At 40.2% G+C, this 16224-nt stretch overlaps 1 protein-coding gene across 2 annotated transcripts; it reads right to left on the bottom strand.

Annotated features, from left to right (window-relative positions):
- Positions 1-1636: 1636 nt before the first annotated feature.
- Positions 1637-15927, bottom strand: SLC38A2 (solute carrier family 38 member 2). Of its 2 annotated transcripts, XM_065886966.1 has the most exons (16): positions 15661-15927; positions 14330-14527; positions 13962-14043; positions 13701-13816; positions 10685-10758; positions 10490-10582; positions 10278-10359; positions 8771-8853; positions 8314-8372; positions 8055-8222; positions 7567-7646; positions 7350-7450; positions 6658-6782; positions 6159-6303; positions 5957-6054; positions 1637-4653 (listed from the first exon to the last, which is right to left on the bottom strand). In XM_065886966.1, the coding sequence occupies exons 2-16, from the start codon at positions 14443-14445 to the stop codon at positions 4555-4557; spliced, it is 1521 nt and encodes a 506-aa protein (XP_065743038.1). In that variant the 5' UTR covers positions 14446-14527; positions 15661-15927; the 3' UTR covers positions 1637-4554. The 2 variants fall into 2 exon arrangements, with proteins under 2 accessions (XP_065743038.1, XP_065743039.1); XM_065886967.1 differs by lacking the exons at positions 13701-13816; positions 14330-14527; positions 15661-15927 and having other exon boundaries at positions 4555-4653; positions 13962-13975.
- Between the last annotated feature and the right edge of the window lie 297 nt (positions 15928-16224).

The raw sequence follows: 16224 nt of genomic DNA, 5'->3' as shown, positions 1-16224 counted from the left end.
GCTGTTTTATTAGACCAACCATCCCAGTTTGCCTGGAACTGAGGTGTTTCCCAGGATACAGGACTCTTCCCGTGAGAACTATTTTCCCAAACTTAGGGGTGGGTCTCACAGCCGTGGTGTGCTGTATCACCTGCCCACCTGACTAGAGAGCAGGATCCATCATTAGCCAATGTTTATCTCGAGAGGCTGGCTGAAGAAAGTGCTCGGAATCTAACTGTAGAGCCCCATAGTGAAGTCTCCACACCTGTCACTGAGGTCTCTAGAATAAATCTAGCCTGTTTAACTTGTAATTTTCTGAGGTACCCCAATCTCCTCCTAAAAAGATCTCTCCCTCAGCCACCGTTTTTGCTTAAGCTAATTTAAATGGATCTTCTTTACTTTGTTACCAGAAACCTAACTAAGCCAATTCTCTAGGTAAGAGCACTTCCAAGTTGAGAATCAGCCCTGGTTCTTCCGAGATGTTCCTTGGCTATTCCTCAGGCTTACTGGAAGTATCTGGCTCTCTGGTTGTAGGACTGAATTTTTATCCCAAGGGACCCATCTGCCAAATATGTATTTTAAATTTCAGATCAATAACTTGGCATCCTGGGTTCACTTCAGTATGTTTTAAAAAACGGCTTAACTGAGAACCGTATGGATTCTGTTAAAACCTGAGTCTGACACATTACCCTAGCCTCTTTCCCATGGGCATGTTAGTTGCACACAGGTGTTCAATGAAAGCTTCTCAGATGAATGCATAAAAACTCTACCAGTCTTTTGTTCTTGAGACTTGTTGCAAACTGCTGTACTTTCTAGTCACAAATAATTCTTTCCCTTTTGAACATTGATAGTAAATGGATATAAATTTCTTGCATTAAGGTTCCCTTGCCTTTGGAACCACTCCCCAGCACACCTGTTCTGAGGTACCTTCCTCTCTGTTTCAGCTTTGGCTGTTTCACTTTTTAAGCCCTAAGTTTTTAAGACTACCAGCAGGCCATACCTGAGCTCCCCTGTGTATCTTAGTAACGTTCCTCCCAAGTGTCCATCTCTCAGGTAACCCTCAGCTGGTCTGATTCCTCTCCAGCCATTAGCACTTCCTCTCCTTTGCTGGGACTACTCCACAAAGGCTGAACTCACCCGACTTCTTCCCAGGCCTGTTTCTTACTGTATTTGTGCATCAGAAATCACTCGAGTAGCTTTCTGGGAGAAAAGGTGCTCTCCAAACCTATGGAATCAGACTACATACACAAGTGCTCCAGAACACTGCCCTCTTTTTCTTTGGCTGAGCCCAGCAGCACGCGGGATATTTCCACAACCGGGGATCAAACTCGTGTTCCCTGCAGTGGAAGCATAGAGTCTTAACCACTGGACCGCCAGGGAAGTCCCCAGAAAGCCGCATTTTAAAAAAGCTCCCCAGACGTGATTCTGATGCACTGCTTAGAGCAGGCCCAAGCCTGGGTCTTCCAGATGCCAAGCCTTTTTTTCATTCCTCCTCACACTTGGTTATCATCACTAGGAACTTAAAAGCAACTTAAACTTTCTGACCATCCTCTTCATTATAATCACTAACATATGGAACCCTACTAAGTGCTAGGTTGCTGTGCTTACAAAACACACCAGACACGACTTATCATTACTTTAAATAAAACACCGCTACTCAGGATTAAGCATGTATTTATTTTAGTTCAGTTAAAACAAACATAGGATGTTTCATTGAAACGGTGTAGCACTCTTTGCCAACAAGTCATACTGGAATTGTTGGCCTCTAACAGTACAGCGGGGATATTTACATTATATACAGAAAGCTTAACATACCCAAGTTCTCAAAGGTCTTAAATCACACTAGATCATATTTGATTTTATTACACTAGATCATTTTGATAACTACTGCATTTTGAAAATTTAGACCTTGTTTAAAATTTAAATAAGAGATCTGAACTTGCACCAAGTTTTCATGAAAAAAATGTGATGTTCAGCCAGTCTGTTTATTGCAAATACAATTTAAACAGTATTTTAAATTTTTAGTGTTTACACAATTTGTTTATTGAAATCTCTGTACAGGTACTTTTGGGACAATTCTTATAGATACATAATGTGAATTCATCAAAATGCAGTTAAGAAACTTATAGGAATATATACATTTGAACCCAAGACCCAAACCTGACATTATATACAACCTATTTACAAATACATATGGACAGACAATGTATGTACATAAGATTATCATAAATATTGAAAAATAGGTTAGCTTTAATGGATTAATGCTGTTCTATAAATAACATTACAGTTATAACTGAAACATCCACGGAAGACAGTAATGCAAAATGAGGTGACACGACAGTGGTTTTAATACTGAAGACTGCTCATTACTGGGAATTCACTGTTTAGGAACCTCCAGGTAGACGAGATGGCTCCAAGAAAATCATGCAATGTAATTTACCCTCGGCAGTTGATTTTGAACCTCAAACAGCCAGGAGATTGGAGGAGCCTCCCACATCGATTTGCCGTGAGAATTTTTTTTTTTTTCATTTCTTCCTGGTTGCCATGGTATTTTCTCCCATAAGAAAGGATGTAAACTGTAGAGAACAACTCTTTACTTGGTATTCCCTGGCCAAGTCTTAAGATACACAACGAGCAATTCTTTCCAGGAATCCAACCAGAAGTGCCAATTCTTGGTCTGAGCTAGAGGTGAGGTTCTGGAGTCGAATGGAGTGCCAAAAGCCCAACTGAATGAAAGCAGTGCTGTAGAATCTGTCTTCTCACTGCCTTTCGAGATGGTCCCCACTTTAATTTTCGTAGAAACAAACAAAAACGGACCATTGGTTTCACCCAATGTAGCACTACAAGACGTCTTCCAGTTCCACAAGGGTCTTTGATTACAGACACATCTTGTCTGTAATTTAGTCACATATAATACAAGAATGCATAACAAAAATCATGTCTGCCACATTTCTGGCCCTTGCCTAAAACTAGAAATGTTTAGTTCAGGAGAACAACCTTATAGCCAGGTGACCAATTAATGATTCCATTATTTGCTTCCCCCAACCACTAAATGGAATTATGTATATTAGATTTTAGACATTATGCCTGATGAGCAAAGTACCACATTATTTAATAATATATTCACCATACACCATGACGTACAATAAATGTGCTCTTAAAGCCAAATAATTTTTTCACTTCTAACTGGGATTAAAATAGGAAGGGTGATCATGCAGTCGGACCAATAGTTACACTCAGGTTGCACTGTTTTCCCTAGCTAACCATTTGTTGGATGTAAACAAGTAAATTCTATGTTGTACAAGAATGAGATGACAATCCAGTGCACATGAGTTTTTTAAAAAGCTTACTGCATGAGAAACCCAGTGGCCTATACGAAGAGAACTTATATTATACCAAATATTGGTGTAACCTATGGATTAGACCTCTACTGTAGACAAAACATGAACACAACTAAACCATACACTGTCAAGTAATTCACACTTCCAGGAGCATTTTGAAAAGTTGTACTCTCTGGGTAGAATAGTTTTGGCCTACAGCCATCAAATGCCCATTTTCCACTGCTGGAAGCAATGCCAAAAAAGGGCTGGCCCAAAAAAAAAACCCAGAGCTGTTAACACAACTCTGGAGGCAGATGCAACTGAATAAACCCTGTTTTACCCAATTGCACTATTTGGTACCTCAAAATTAGTTATTTTATTTCCCATAGAAAATATCTGCATTATCCTCCATTCTAACAGATTGAAGCCATAAATATTTCAGAGTGTAAATGAACCAAATTATTTGGGGACAGAGAAGAAAGGTGATGATGAGAGCTCATCTGATTTGGTATAGCCACAATCAACCAATTATCCTTTCATGGTGAAGTCTGAATGGAAATAAAAACTACGCTCCTATTCATGGTACAATGTTTCATTACATCATTTTCTCTAAAAATTATTTTGGGTAAAAAAAGTATTTGGCTTAGTATGCCTACAAAAAGGCAAATCATTTCATAATACTAGTATTTGTTTTTAAATAACAATGAATTATTTTTTAACAGAATTCACTGACAACTGCTTTTGGATAAAGTTCAAAAAAAGCAATTTTTAAAGAACAGCGCTTCTGAGGTCTTTAAATATTTTTGGTACAAAAAAATAATAGTATTTTTCCCAATGGTTATTTCAATACTTTGCTGTAAATTAAGATGAATTGTTTTCTCACATCGAATGGTTCCATTAGGCACATTCAAGTAAAATCATAAAATATCCAAGTTAAACAATGACACAGCCAAACATGTGGCTTGATTAAAGTTAAGAGTTCGTCCATTCTCTGGAATGGAATAAAATTGTCACTTCCCTTAACCCGAGACTCGTGGTTTTGTTGTTAATATCCATTTCTATCATACAGAATAGTTTCTTTAAAAACAAAACAAAACAAACGAAGAGTTCACTTATTCTGCACTCAGAAGAACCAGCGAGGAATCTGCACTTCAAAAGGAAGTGAAACTGAAAAATTAGGTGAAATTTCATAGTAGCTGAGAGTTGACTCAACACTGGCATCAAATGCACTATCGAGTTTTAGTGGTGCTGCTGGTTAATGGCCACCTCCGGAGGCATTGTGGACCCAATCCAACACAATCAAGGTCATGCTTCCGGTCATCACCACTACGCCACTTAACAGGAAGAACAGAGCCTGCAATGAGCACACAGAGAAAACTGATCAGCAAGCAACAAAACATATGCTAAATATTCCTCTTTTTTTTTTTTTTGCTGTACACGGGCCTCTCACTGTTGTGGCCTCTGCCGTTGCGGAGCAGACTCCGGGCGCGCAGGCTCAGCGGCCATGGCTCACGGGCCCAGCTGCTCCGTGGCATGTGGGATCCTCCCGGACCGGGGCACGAACCCACGTCCCCTGCATCGGCAGGCGGACTCTCAACCATTGCGCCACCAGGGAAGCCCCCTCCTTCTACTTTTAAAAATGGGCTTATAATTACTAAAAGCATGTCCATAATACTTCACAGAACTACAGTTTTACCTTGCTAAAGATAGTTAAACTGTCTTAAGTGAGTGATCAAGGGGTTATCTATAGAGTACTAAGTAACTGTATCTTTGAAACCTTCTCAAACTTTCCCTTTTCATTCCTTTGTATGAAATGAAAGGGTAAACAATTTTCTTTGCTAAATAAATTATTTCATATAATAGAACTGGACTGGGATTTTTACATTTTTTAGAAGGAAAAAAATTTAACTTACAAAATCAAATCCAAGTCATCTTAAAAATGCAGCCTGAGTTGAAGCTGGAGGTTTTTCTGAGAGACATGAGTAGGTCTACTCCTAATCTTACCCCCTTCAGTTACTGCACTACATATTTTACGTGAAATAAGATGATAGTTGTTGGTTCACAATCAACTCTAGTATTTTACTCAGACTACAACAGTAGTGGCGAATAAGGACTGAAATGCAGTCTTTCTCCTAAATATCCCCACCAGGATCATTTGTGGTTAACATACCATATTCTTTGTAAAATCAGTCGTTATTATACTCTAAAGTGTAATAGTAGCCCCCTCCCTAACCCCCAAGCTTTGCTTTGAAAATGGTTAGTCTCATTTGACTAAATACCCCATTATTTCTCTTTTATATACTCCAGGCCCGTTTAAGTGCTGGTCACACAGTAGGCAGTCCAACAAATACTGGTTAAATAACGTTGAAAGTTGAGTCTGTATTATCTTTACTTTACACTCTATCTCTATTCCTATTTCTAAAATATCTAATAACTTTCTTGCAGTTAACTTAAGCATACATATTAGATGGCAAACCATCTCTCACCTCCTCTCCCAATCTTCCATCTGTGAAGTACACAGTTACAGATATATTTGTTTACTAGAAACTTAAAATGAAACTACAATAAACGACATTTAGGAGACTAAAATTAAAATCAGTTGAGGAACTTCTGGCATGAGATTATTATTATTTCTCCAGTCATAATCTCTCACTCACCCCAATCTTCTGTACAGACTTCATAGGTTCTTTCTTCACTAACTTGATATAAAAGGCAGATGGAAGAATAAAAATTAACATAGCAGCTGCAGATGCACCTGTAAAAGAACATTTACCAGTTCTTAAGAATCACTTGTTATTCATTTTATAAACATTAAAATCCCTGATATTTCAAGCAACTTTGATACTTCCTAAAACTTACCAATGAAACCAAAGATATCCCTAATAGTTGGTACAAAGATGACAAGTAAATTGGTAAATGCCAAGATAGACACTGTAATGATACTATGACGCCACCAACTGAAATCTTTGGTTGCACACAGCAAGTGAGTTATGGAACTCCGGATCTGCAAAAATAAGTGGATAAATAAAAACTGGAGATTTAATTAATGAAAAAAACAAACCCCAAACAACAGGATATATATATCAACTAGCAGCTATTTAAATACTAAAATTGTACCCCTCCTCAATTGCTGTTTTCTAAATATCTGAACACTAGAAAGATCCCTGTGTCTTCAATTATGGAAAAAAATGTCCCAGGATATGTTTTAAAGATGTATGAAACATTAAAAAAAAACAAAAAACCTGCAAAAACCTGCATCAACTCGATACTGCTGTAGCAGTGTTTCCCTTCTCCCAAAACATAGAAATCACACAAATCTTCATGTTTCACAATTCATTCCTACTGAAAGGTTACTTACTGGGAAAATAACTACAGGTACTGTCAGGGTGACAGCCACCAACACAGCCAAACGGACGACGAGAAGCAGAATATCAGCTCTCATGACGGAAGAGTAGGTATGAAGCAATTCTGACTCAACGTGTTCTACAGAGAAAGACCAAGAAAAAAAAAAGCTTCAAGTGTGCTGTCCTCTTTGAAGATTAGTTAGAAAATCTAACTTAACGGGAAAGTTTGCACCGAAGTTATTAGCTCCTCACAAAACGACCACAAACTAAGAGGTTAATAAGATTAATTTGGAATTAGGGTTAATGTGGTTAAAATAACATTGAAAAAAAGTTTCTAAATACCAAGGAGAGATTTAGCCACATGACCCCCATTAAAAACAACAGGAGCTAAATAGCTAAATCCCATGGTTTGGCTTACAGTGTGTGTGTGTGTGCTGTATTAATCTGAAGGGGGTGGGAGAGGAGAGTCAGGCTGAACCTAAATGCAAGCACATCACGTAAAAAATGCCATCGAATGGCTAATGGTAGAATTGGGAACGTGGATTCTAGAAGTCACTGACTCAATATACGCTACAGGAAATTCTAAGCTCTAAATTCAATCGTTCATCACAAATATGAAATATACCAAAACGGGCCAAGTTTTTAAAGTGACAGAAGTATACATATAAAAGTATCAATTCCATTTTGTAAACTAGACATTATTTACCATAAAACGTCAGGTATCCAAAGAGGGCAGCAAGCAGGTACATGAGAAACATAGCAAAAAATGAAATCTTGGACACGTTCATCATTCTTCTACGGCTGCGGCTATGCAAATTCAAAGGAAAATACAGATGCATACTTTAGCAGCAGTTATAGCAGTAATTGAAAATTTTTCTAGTTTTTCCAATAAATTTATATACAAGTAGGTAAAAAGCACTCACCCTTTAAGCTCTTCATAAATGGGAAGAACAGCAGGATGACAGACAAATGAAAAGGTCAGAATTGGCACAGCATAGACAGTCTGCAAAAAACGTAAAACCTTTCTTAATATCCTGATATAACAAACTCATGTTATCACAGTTCTGCAGCTTGTATTTCTATTTATGAATCTTAGAATCAAAGCCCAAAATGATGTTTTCTGGCATAATTAGCTCCCACTCTTCTAATTTTTTCACTAAGTGTGATCGATATCCTCCATTTCCAAATGTATCAGTTATGAACATCAAATGATCATTTCATCTCTCAATCTATTTTAAGCTACAAACCAACACCTTCTTCTCAGTCCTCAATAATGAGCTAATCATGTTTCCTAAAGGGCAGCTATTACCTGATCTTCCTTTACCTTGGGAGTGTTTTAAAATTTCTAGTGGGTCTTTTCCCTGTTTTCTTCCCTAAAATCTTCCTCTGAGGACACAAAGATTATAGTTACCTGTGAGTTGAAGATAAAATAATGTGGTTGGCAAGAATCACCTTCAGTCATATTAAAAGCCACATCAGGTACAAAAGCTGTTGGCTGTGCTAAGGTGCTGTTTACTGTTTCATTAATTAGAAAAGCAACTTCTGCAGGACAAGAAATCTGAAACTTCTTGCAAATCACCTGAAAATACATTATTTTGCATTTGTTAGACTGAATAATGTGACAGGGCTTAGAAAAAGAATCTCTAGCTTTAAAGAAAAATTATACCTACCACAATCAGAAAGAACATCATACACAACAAGGAAAGGCCACTGGTGTACCCCAAATATCCTGTAAGGAGAAAAAAAAATTGGTATTTGTTTACTAAAACAGGTTTAGGGCAAATATAACTCAATTCTGCTTGCAAGACTTCAGTGTGGACACATCAAATTTCTAATTCTTATAATAGTAAGATGTAGAATAACTTAAAAATACTTGTTAGTAACTAAATCAGTAACAACTATCCTTTTTTATTTTTATAAAGCACAAGATGTTGTAAATGTCAACAGAATATTTGGGCCCTTTGGTAACCATCCTGCTAGAATTTTTCAAAGACCTCCAAGTTCTGAATGCTGAAATTCACAAAGGTATGTTTTCGGGGCTCTTTAGCTCTTATTAATTTCTATTAAGAGGAAGCCAACCAGCTGGTGAGGCTCATTTCAATTCTCTTTAGAGATGGGTTTGCTCACCTAAATTCCTCAGCAGTGACAAGGGAAGAATAAGCACCAGTGAGACCAACAGAACCAAATAGTCACCGTTCAGATACCACAATCTGAATTAAAGAAAAGAAAAACAAGGTCACAACCAGCCACAAATATACTCAGAATAACATACATTTCTTTTCACAAGACTCGTTTTATACTTTAAAAAAAGACAGGTTTGGAAAGAGTATCGCTTATTCAAAAAGCCCACATAGACAGAATAAATTTCTAACTTTGAGCGCTCAATGAATATTCACTCAGGTTAGAGATGGGATCTCAAACAGTGTAACTTTTGTCCCACTGTTTGCTCTGGGAAGGCTGCCAGCTGATTCATAACATAAAATGCTTCTTAAAGGCTTGATACTAATGTAGGGAACAAAGCGGCATTGTTAAGCCAGTAATCTTATCTTTAAGCATTTTTAGAAAACTGTGTGCCAACTTCGTCATAGCTTTAGCTCACTTTTTTTGATGCTGGAAACAAGGAAATTTTATAACAAGTTTCTTTCAGACATTTGTTAGCAAATGTACTTACTAAACATTTCAACAAGGAATTTCTCACGCTTCGATAAAATACATAGGCAAAAACAAAACAACAAAACCCAGTCCCCTAAAACAAGAACTTATTCCAGGTTGCCAAGAGTATGTTGTGACACCTTGACCCACCTTGACTCCAACAGTAAAAAGATCCCTTCTGAACTCAAGAGAAAATGTTATGCATCTCTCCTAAGAATTCTAGCAATGCCTTTTCCTTTTTAGGTAATCAACTACACCATTTTAAATCACTTATTTTCAAATTCTAATTGCCCTGTCAATTGTACTCTGCTCACTTCAGCAATAAAGACCCCCCCCCCCACAGAAAACTAATATTTAAAGATCAGCTTACTAAACTAAATTTCAAATGCCACAGAGATAACCAAACCTCTCTATTTTGAGATAATGAGCTGCATGTAAGCTGTGAAGTACATTATCCCTCCTCATGTGTACTTTAGATAAAAACCCGTTAGTCCACTCGGATGAATAACTTCGCTAGAAGGACAAGGTCTGTACAGCATAGCCATACATTTTCTGGTATTCTGCACTTTAAATATATGAAATTTCAAATTCACAAAAATCAGACAGGAATTGATTTTTAATGTAATTCAAAATGTTAGTCCTAACTTAGGTTGGGGTATGAGTTATTCAACTATAATTTCTTGGGACAGTAAATATAAAGAGAAAAGGTAAGTAGTTCCAGAAAACCTGTTTTCACACGCAGGTTAGAAATCTGTTATTCAGAGTTATAGAACTAGTATAACTGGTCCTATAAGTACTATCTTTGGCCTTTCATTCTCAAAGTTTCCAATCAGTTTCTGGCAGGACTTCTTGGTCAGTTTCAACAGGAGCATTTATAAAAAATAATTTACTGATAATCATTTTGATTCCAACTTTGATAAAAATGTATCTAACCGTTTTAGACTATAATTGTTTCTTAGGAGTAACCTTACTTAGCACCTACCCAGTTGTATCTTCAATGTTCATTAATGCCTTGATCACCAAAGGTAACTCATATTTCACTATGAAGAGGTAGCTTGACATAGCTGGAGGAAAACAAAATTATACCATTACAAGTGCAAAATGTGGCAAGTGACACCAAAAGTAACGTGTCACCACTCTCCGCTACATAAAGAGCAAAAAAGTCTACCCAAACCGCCCTTTAAAAATTCTTACCTCCAATGTTCTGCATTGTAATGGATCCAGAGGCTGCAAGCTTTCCAACCATTCCAAATGCCTTATGTCCCAGTTGTTCATATAATAAAGACCCTGTAATTTAAGGAACACAGAAGCAGGAAGAAAGTATTTTATAAGAGGAAGAAAATCATGACAGGCATAACTGTTTTAGAAATATCAAAAATGCTACCATACCTCCTTCATTGGCAGTCTTCAAAAGGAGATGAACAGAATACAGGGAAAATATTGACACAAATGTCAACAGGATTCTGATGAGAGAAGGAAAAGGCACGGGGTTATAAATAAGCACGTCTATATTTAAAAACAATTCTTTTTGGCTTTATTTAAACATTACATATGGAACTTGTCCTAATATTTTGTGTACTAGACAGAATGCCCCCAAGGACAGGTGTTCACTCTCCTGACTATAGTGTCAACAAGTTCTCTTACCTGGCACTAAACGTGACTGCATCATGTCTCAGGTAATAACGCTACAGTACTGGTTAAGAACAGGGTCCACCCACTGAACCAAAGGTGCTGGGAGACACTGGAAAACCTAACTTTTCAGTGGTAGAGTTACAAGACTTATATTTTGATTCTGGCACCATGATAATTAGCTGTGTACTTGCCACTTCTCTGCATTGTATGGTTCCTTTTATCTATAAAATGGTTTTAACACCTGCCAGTTACTTGTGAAATACAAATGAGACAGATTCAGGAAAGGTCTTGAGACTACTTGGACCACATAGATAAGCAAAGGAATGGGACTATAAAGGAAGTGGAGGGAAAGATACTGACATGTTAAGTGTCAGGCACAGCTTTACAAACAAATGGGCACAAATCAGAGAAGTAACTACTGGAACCATATACTACACTGCATACCATGGTATGGAAGACAGGCCCAGCATTGTCAGTTAAACAATGCCTGTGCTAGGACAAGCAGGCTATCAGTCCGACTGGGCTGTCTCCTCCCTCAGTACTTTCGCTTGGATGGAACAGGAGAAAAAAAAAAAATAGAACAGAGAGGAACTAAAGGTTCTCTACTAAGTCACTACGTTTTCCTTTAGGGCACACATCCTCTCTCATTCCAGCTATACTTTCTTCCCCCCAGGCAAGCCAAGAAGAATATAAATTTCTTTTTATTAAAAGGAACAACAACAAATCAAAATCAGGGAAACTCATAGAAAACTCTGCAAACAAGAAGACAGTCACATTTTCCAAATTCTTTACTGGCAAACTGAATACAGTACCTTATATGGTACTGGCAAAGAAACTGATGTCTCTTAGTTAAACATAGGTGGTAGCATTAAGCTGCCATTCTAATGCCCAAAGTTTCATGGGGTCTAATCTGCAGTGGAAATGACACAATCAGCCTCATCTCTAACTGGACAAAGCATGGCTTAATCAAAGACAATGTTCAAAGTGTGTTGACAAATTCAGTCCTTTCTTTTACACAGAAAGGACAATGAGGAATGAATAGACTTCATAACCCTTGAGGTCACTTTCAACCTCAAGTTGAGTCTACTTTATAGGGTAAGCTACAAGAGTTGTTTAACCAGATGATAGCAGCCATGGGGCTTTTGAACCATTTACGTCTATACCTCCAAATATACGTTGTAAAATACTGATGGATTTAAAAACTCACTTTAGCACTCTTAATATTATTTAACCATTTATTAAATGGCTAATCATCAAACATATAGACCCTATTAGAGTATAAATAATTTCAAAAGTGCAAGGGTAACATATCAGAATTTTGCTTTCTCTTACGAAACAAAGGTGCCATATTATCTTATGTAAATTCTGTACCATAACCACACTGGGAGCATTTAAAAACTGCCTCCAGTTTTTATATTAAGAGTTAGGAAGGGTTTCAAATATTTAGCAATGATGCCATTCAAGTACCCCACTAAAAACTCTGAAACTCTAGGGTCCTTTCTACAAAAATTCCTGGCTCTTGGTCTTAGATCTCAAAAAACCTCATGCTAATGAAGCAAGCTGAGTGAATCCTAGCTTCCAAAGCTCAAAGCCATGCTTAACTTCAGTGTGGAATTTCACCACGAAGCAGAGCTTTGCGAAGGTCTGCTTTTCTTTTCATGAACATTCTATTCTGCTAGAAAAAAATAACTTGAATAGAAGGCACCAGTCAGTTAACTAAAACATATCTGTAGCAAAGAGACAATTCCATGCTACGTGCATATGTGGTTTCTTTGCCTGATAGTAAATCACACTATCTTCCACTGAAAGTTCCTTAGCCAGGAGCCCACAGAAGCCCAATCTTAGTTGCTATGATACAAACATCACTGAAAACGCATACTAAACTTCACATGTATTTTTCTTTTATGCTTGTTTTCTCCTGGGAATAAGGTCGATACTTTTACATTCTCCAAAGGTCAGTGACATCCCCCCCCCCCCGCCGCCGCAAATGGTTAAAAACTGCTGTTCTAAAAGTCTTCTACAGCTCCAAAATTCTATTCTAGGTATTTACGCTGGAAAGCACAGGAGTAACTAATTCTAACTGGACAACTAGGGGGAAAAAAAGGGAATTCAAAGCAGGTACTTATTAAAATATTCATCTTTTGCTGTGGCAATCACATAGACCTGGAAGAGATAAATATTAAAAAGAAAACAAAAAATAAATTTAAAAAATCACATATGGGTTGCTTTTCAGGGTCCAGAAAATTATGACTCACTTTTCTTAAAAACATGTTCCAGGTTAGACAAATACCACCACACCCTATATATTTAAAAAAAAAAAAAAAAAAGTTGTTTTCTTTATGTACAAAAGGAGCCATAGGTCCTTGGGGAGACTGTCAATTTACCAAACTGACTTGAAGGATACCATGCTTTTTAATATTTCTTGCTTCAGAGTTTGCCAGAATAAAAATTCTACCCTGGATTTATCAATAGTTCTTTTAAAATATTCAATCCCTATTCAACTGTAACTATCCCCTTTGACTTTAAAGACTTTTTGGTTTAATTATCGGTTTTAAGAGTTGTCCTAATTTTTCCTACCTAATTGGCTTTTTTGATATCACGCAGTTACGTAGCAGAATAAAGAGATTTTCAGATTTCTCATATTTTAACTTTTAAGCAAATGATTTTTAAGCCAACTACTTCAACTGTAAATTCAGTCTCTGGAGCCAAAATATATGTTGTATCATCATATTTACTGCCCTGCATGGCAGACTCACTACTTACACATACTTACATAAAAAGAGCAATTCCAGTATTAGCCATGGCATAAGAAAGCCCAAGGATTCCACTGCCCACAATCGCATTGCTCAGATTAAATACTGACATTCCAAAGGAAGTAGTACCTGGATGCTACATAGAGGGAAAACGATAACCAAACATATAACAATAATTAAATGGAGAAAACCAGCTTTGGGCAAGTTAGATTTGAAATCTAAAAGTAAAACTATTCTTTTACTCCATAAAGCCACAGAAACATAAATTACTTTTAACTTACAAAGTCTGTTTCATACTTCTTCTTCCCCAAATTCGACTCAAGTAAAAAGTTCTGGTTTTCAGGATCTACATCTGCATAATGGCTACAAAAAAAGAAAAAAAAAAATCCTAAATTGGATTGAAATATACAAAGGAATGCTTCAACACAAAACGGTCCCCGCGTTTAGCTGTCACACATCTTTACTTAAATGCGTATTAAGTAGTAGTCGACTTTCACACGACACCATGTCATTGCAACAACCGGATAATCTTCCAGAGATTACACGCTCTCTCCAAACGCTACAGTAATTTAAAGCAACAGAAGAGTTTCAGGTAAAGAACCTCCGATGCACACAAGCCGTTTTTTAAAAAGCACACAACGTCTCCCACCTTTTCAGAGCAGCTTGTTTGGTGGGGTAGGAGTAGTTGAAGTCACTGTTGGAACTGTAGCTGCTGCTGTCCTCATCTGGGGAAATACTGAACCTTCCCATTTCGGCTTTCTTCATGCTGGTCGGCAGGAGGAATCAGGCGCAGCGAGTAACGCTGGGCTCCTTTTGTCCTTGGAGATGCACTGGCCCGCGCGGCTGCCTGTGAAGGTAGAGGCGGCGCGTCAGGACTGCAGAGCCCGCCCTGGTCACGTGACGCCGCCGGGCGGCGCTGCTAGGCTGATTCATCCCCCGCCAGGCGAGTGGAAAAGTACCAGCCGAGCGCGAAGGGCGGGGGCGCGCGCCGAGGGGCGGAAAAGTACAGACCGCGGAGCCGCGGAGAACAAAGATGGTCCCCCTGCAGCGCTGCGCCTGCGGAGGCCCACGCCCCCCCCGGACCCCGATGACCCTCTCCAACGGAATTTAGTGTTTCTCCCTCTCCATTCTCTCAAGTTTCACGGGAGGGGTGCGGGGGCTCTGTTTTGCTTTTCCCGCAGCCTCCTAGGTCATGCACAGGCACGCAGGGCAAACATCCCACCCAGGCATTGGCTAGGTGTGCACTGCATGTAGCCCAGGAGCACAGCTCCCCCTTTCTAGCATTTATAATAGCAATGCCGCGTAATTCGTCCTTTCACACCTGGAGCCCCCAGATGGCGAAATGCCTCAGCAGCAGACAGACTCGAAGGGGGCGGAAAGGGCGAACATGAGTCCTCTCCCGAGAAAGGGAGCAGAGGGCGCGCAGAGGCGTCGAGGGTTTGTTTACACGCGCACGCCCGTGCCCTCGAGCACACCAGTCCACAGGCATTTGGCTCGCGAGCGCTTCGCCCGGCCGGCCCCTCCTCTGCCCGAAAAGGAAACTGATGCAATATCGATCGCCGATTGTCAAACGTTCCCGCTTGTCTTCCCCAATCCTGGCCTCCGCTACACTAAAAGCCCGAACCCACTCCCGTCGCCCCCAAATTCCAAGACCCGTTTATGTAATTATTTTTATTAATTCAATTCAGTCACAAGACTTGTCGCAACGGAGCCTCGGGGCCCGGCTGGCTCCCCTCCCCCTAACAGGAGGATGCGGCTCCGCTCCGGGCGGGCACGCGGCCCCCGCGCCCCTCCCTCTCCCGGAGGAGGGCCGCGACCCCGGTGCGGACCGGGAGCGAAGGCTGGCTAGCACACCGAAAAAGCCCTCCCCAGGAGTAAACGACCGCGGCAGCTGCCTTCCCGCCGCGGCCCCTCCCGGACGCCCCTCCCCCACTCCCGCCCGGGCCCCGAGCCCTTTGCAGACGCCCCCGCGCGCATTACCTCGGTAGGCTCGACTCCTGTATCCCGGAAACAACACGCAAACGTCTTCGGTGAGTTTTTCTCAGTCAAACAAAAATCGTAAAAAAAAGAAAAACAAAACGGAAAATCCAACTAGAGGCAGGAAAGCAATTTTAACTAAACAAGGAAATGGCAAGTTGCCGCCCCAGTCGTCCGGCGTCTGCCGTCTGAAGGGAAAGGAGCGAGTGTACGGGAACGCGTGGTCGAGCTGCTGTCGGTTCTGCAAGAGAAGCCCTCCAGCACGGCAGCCTCGCGCGGCTCTGGAGCCAGCGGCGCGAGCAGCGGGTTATAGCAGCCGCCTTGGAGGACGCGTCAGTGGGCGGGGCCCCAGCCGCCGGGTGCCTGCTCTTTGTGTATCAACACCACCTGGGCTCCGCCCCCCGCCCGCCCGGGCCCACAAGGCCCCACCCCGCCCCACCCGCGTCCGTCCCCGGCGGCTGACTCGGGCCGCCTAACCCCGCCCGCTGGCGCCCCCCCCACCTCTCGGGCCAACCCCGCTCTGCTGTCTCCTGGTCAGCCTCGGAAAGACGCACCCCGTGCTTCCCC

Source organism: Phocoena phocoena, chromosome 11 (genome assembly GCF_963924675.1).
Source record: "Phocoena phocoena chromosome 11, mPhoPho1.1, whole genome shotgun sequence".
In the NCBI taxonomy this organism is placed as follows: Eukaryota; Metazoa; Chordata; class Mammalia; order Artiodactyla; family Phocoenidae; genus Phocoena; species Phocoena phocoena.
Note: the sequence above shows the minus strand (reverse complement) of the source record. Positions and strands in the feature narration are given on the sequence as shown.

What these genes read in the sequence shown, in the direction of transcription:
- SLC38A2 (XM_065886966.1), bottom strand. Translation starts at nt 14,445, where the DNA reads ATGAAGAAAGCCGAAATGGGAAGGTTCAGTATTTCCCCAGATGAGGAC. An exon ending in GAAGACTGCCAATGAAGGAG is followed by an intron (nt 10,583 to 10,684) that starts GTATGGTAGCAT and finishes CTTAAATTACAG; the next exon opens with GGTCTTTATTATATGAACAA. An exon ending in ATTTATGAAGAGCTTAAAGG is followed by an intron (nt 7,451 to 7,566) that starts GTGAGTGCTTTT and finishes GAATTTGCATAG; the next exon opens with CCGCAGCCGTAGAAGAATGA.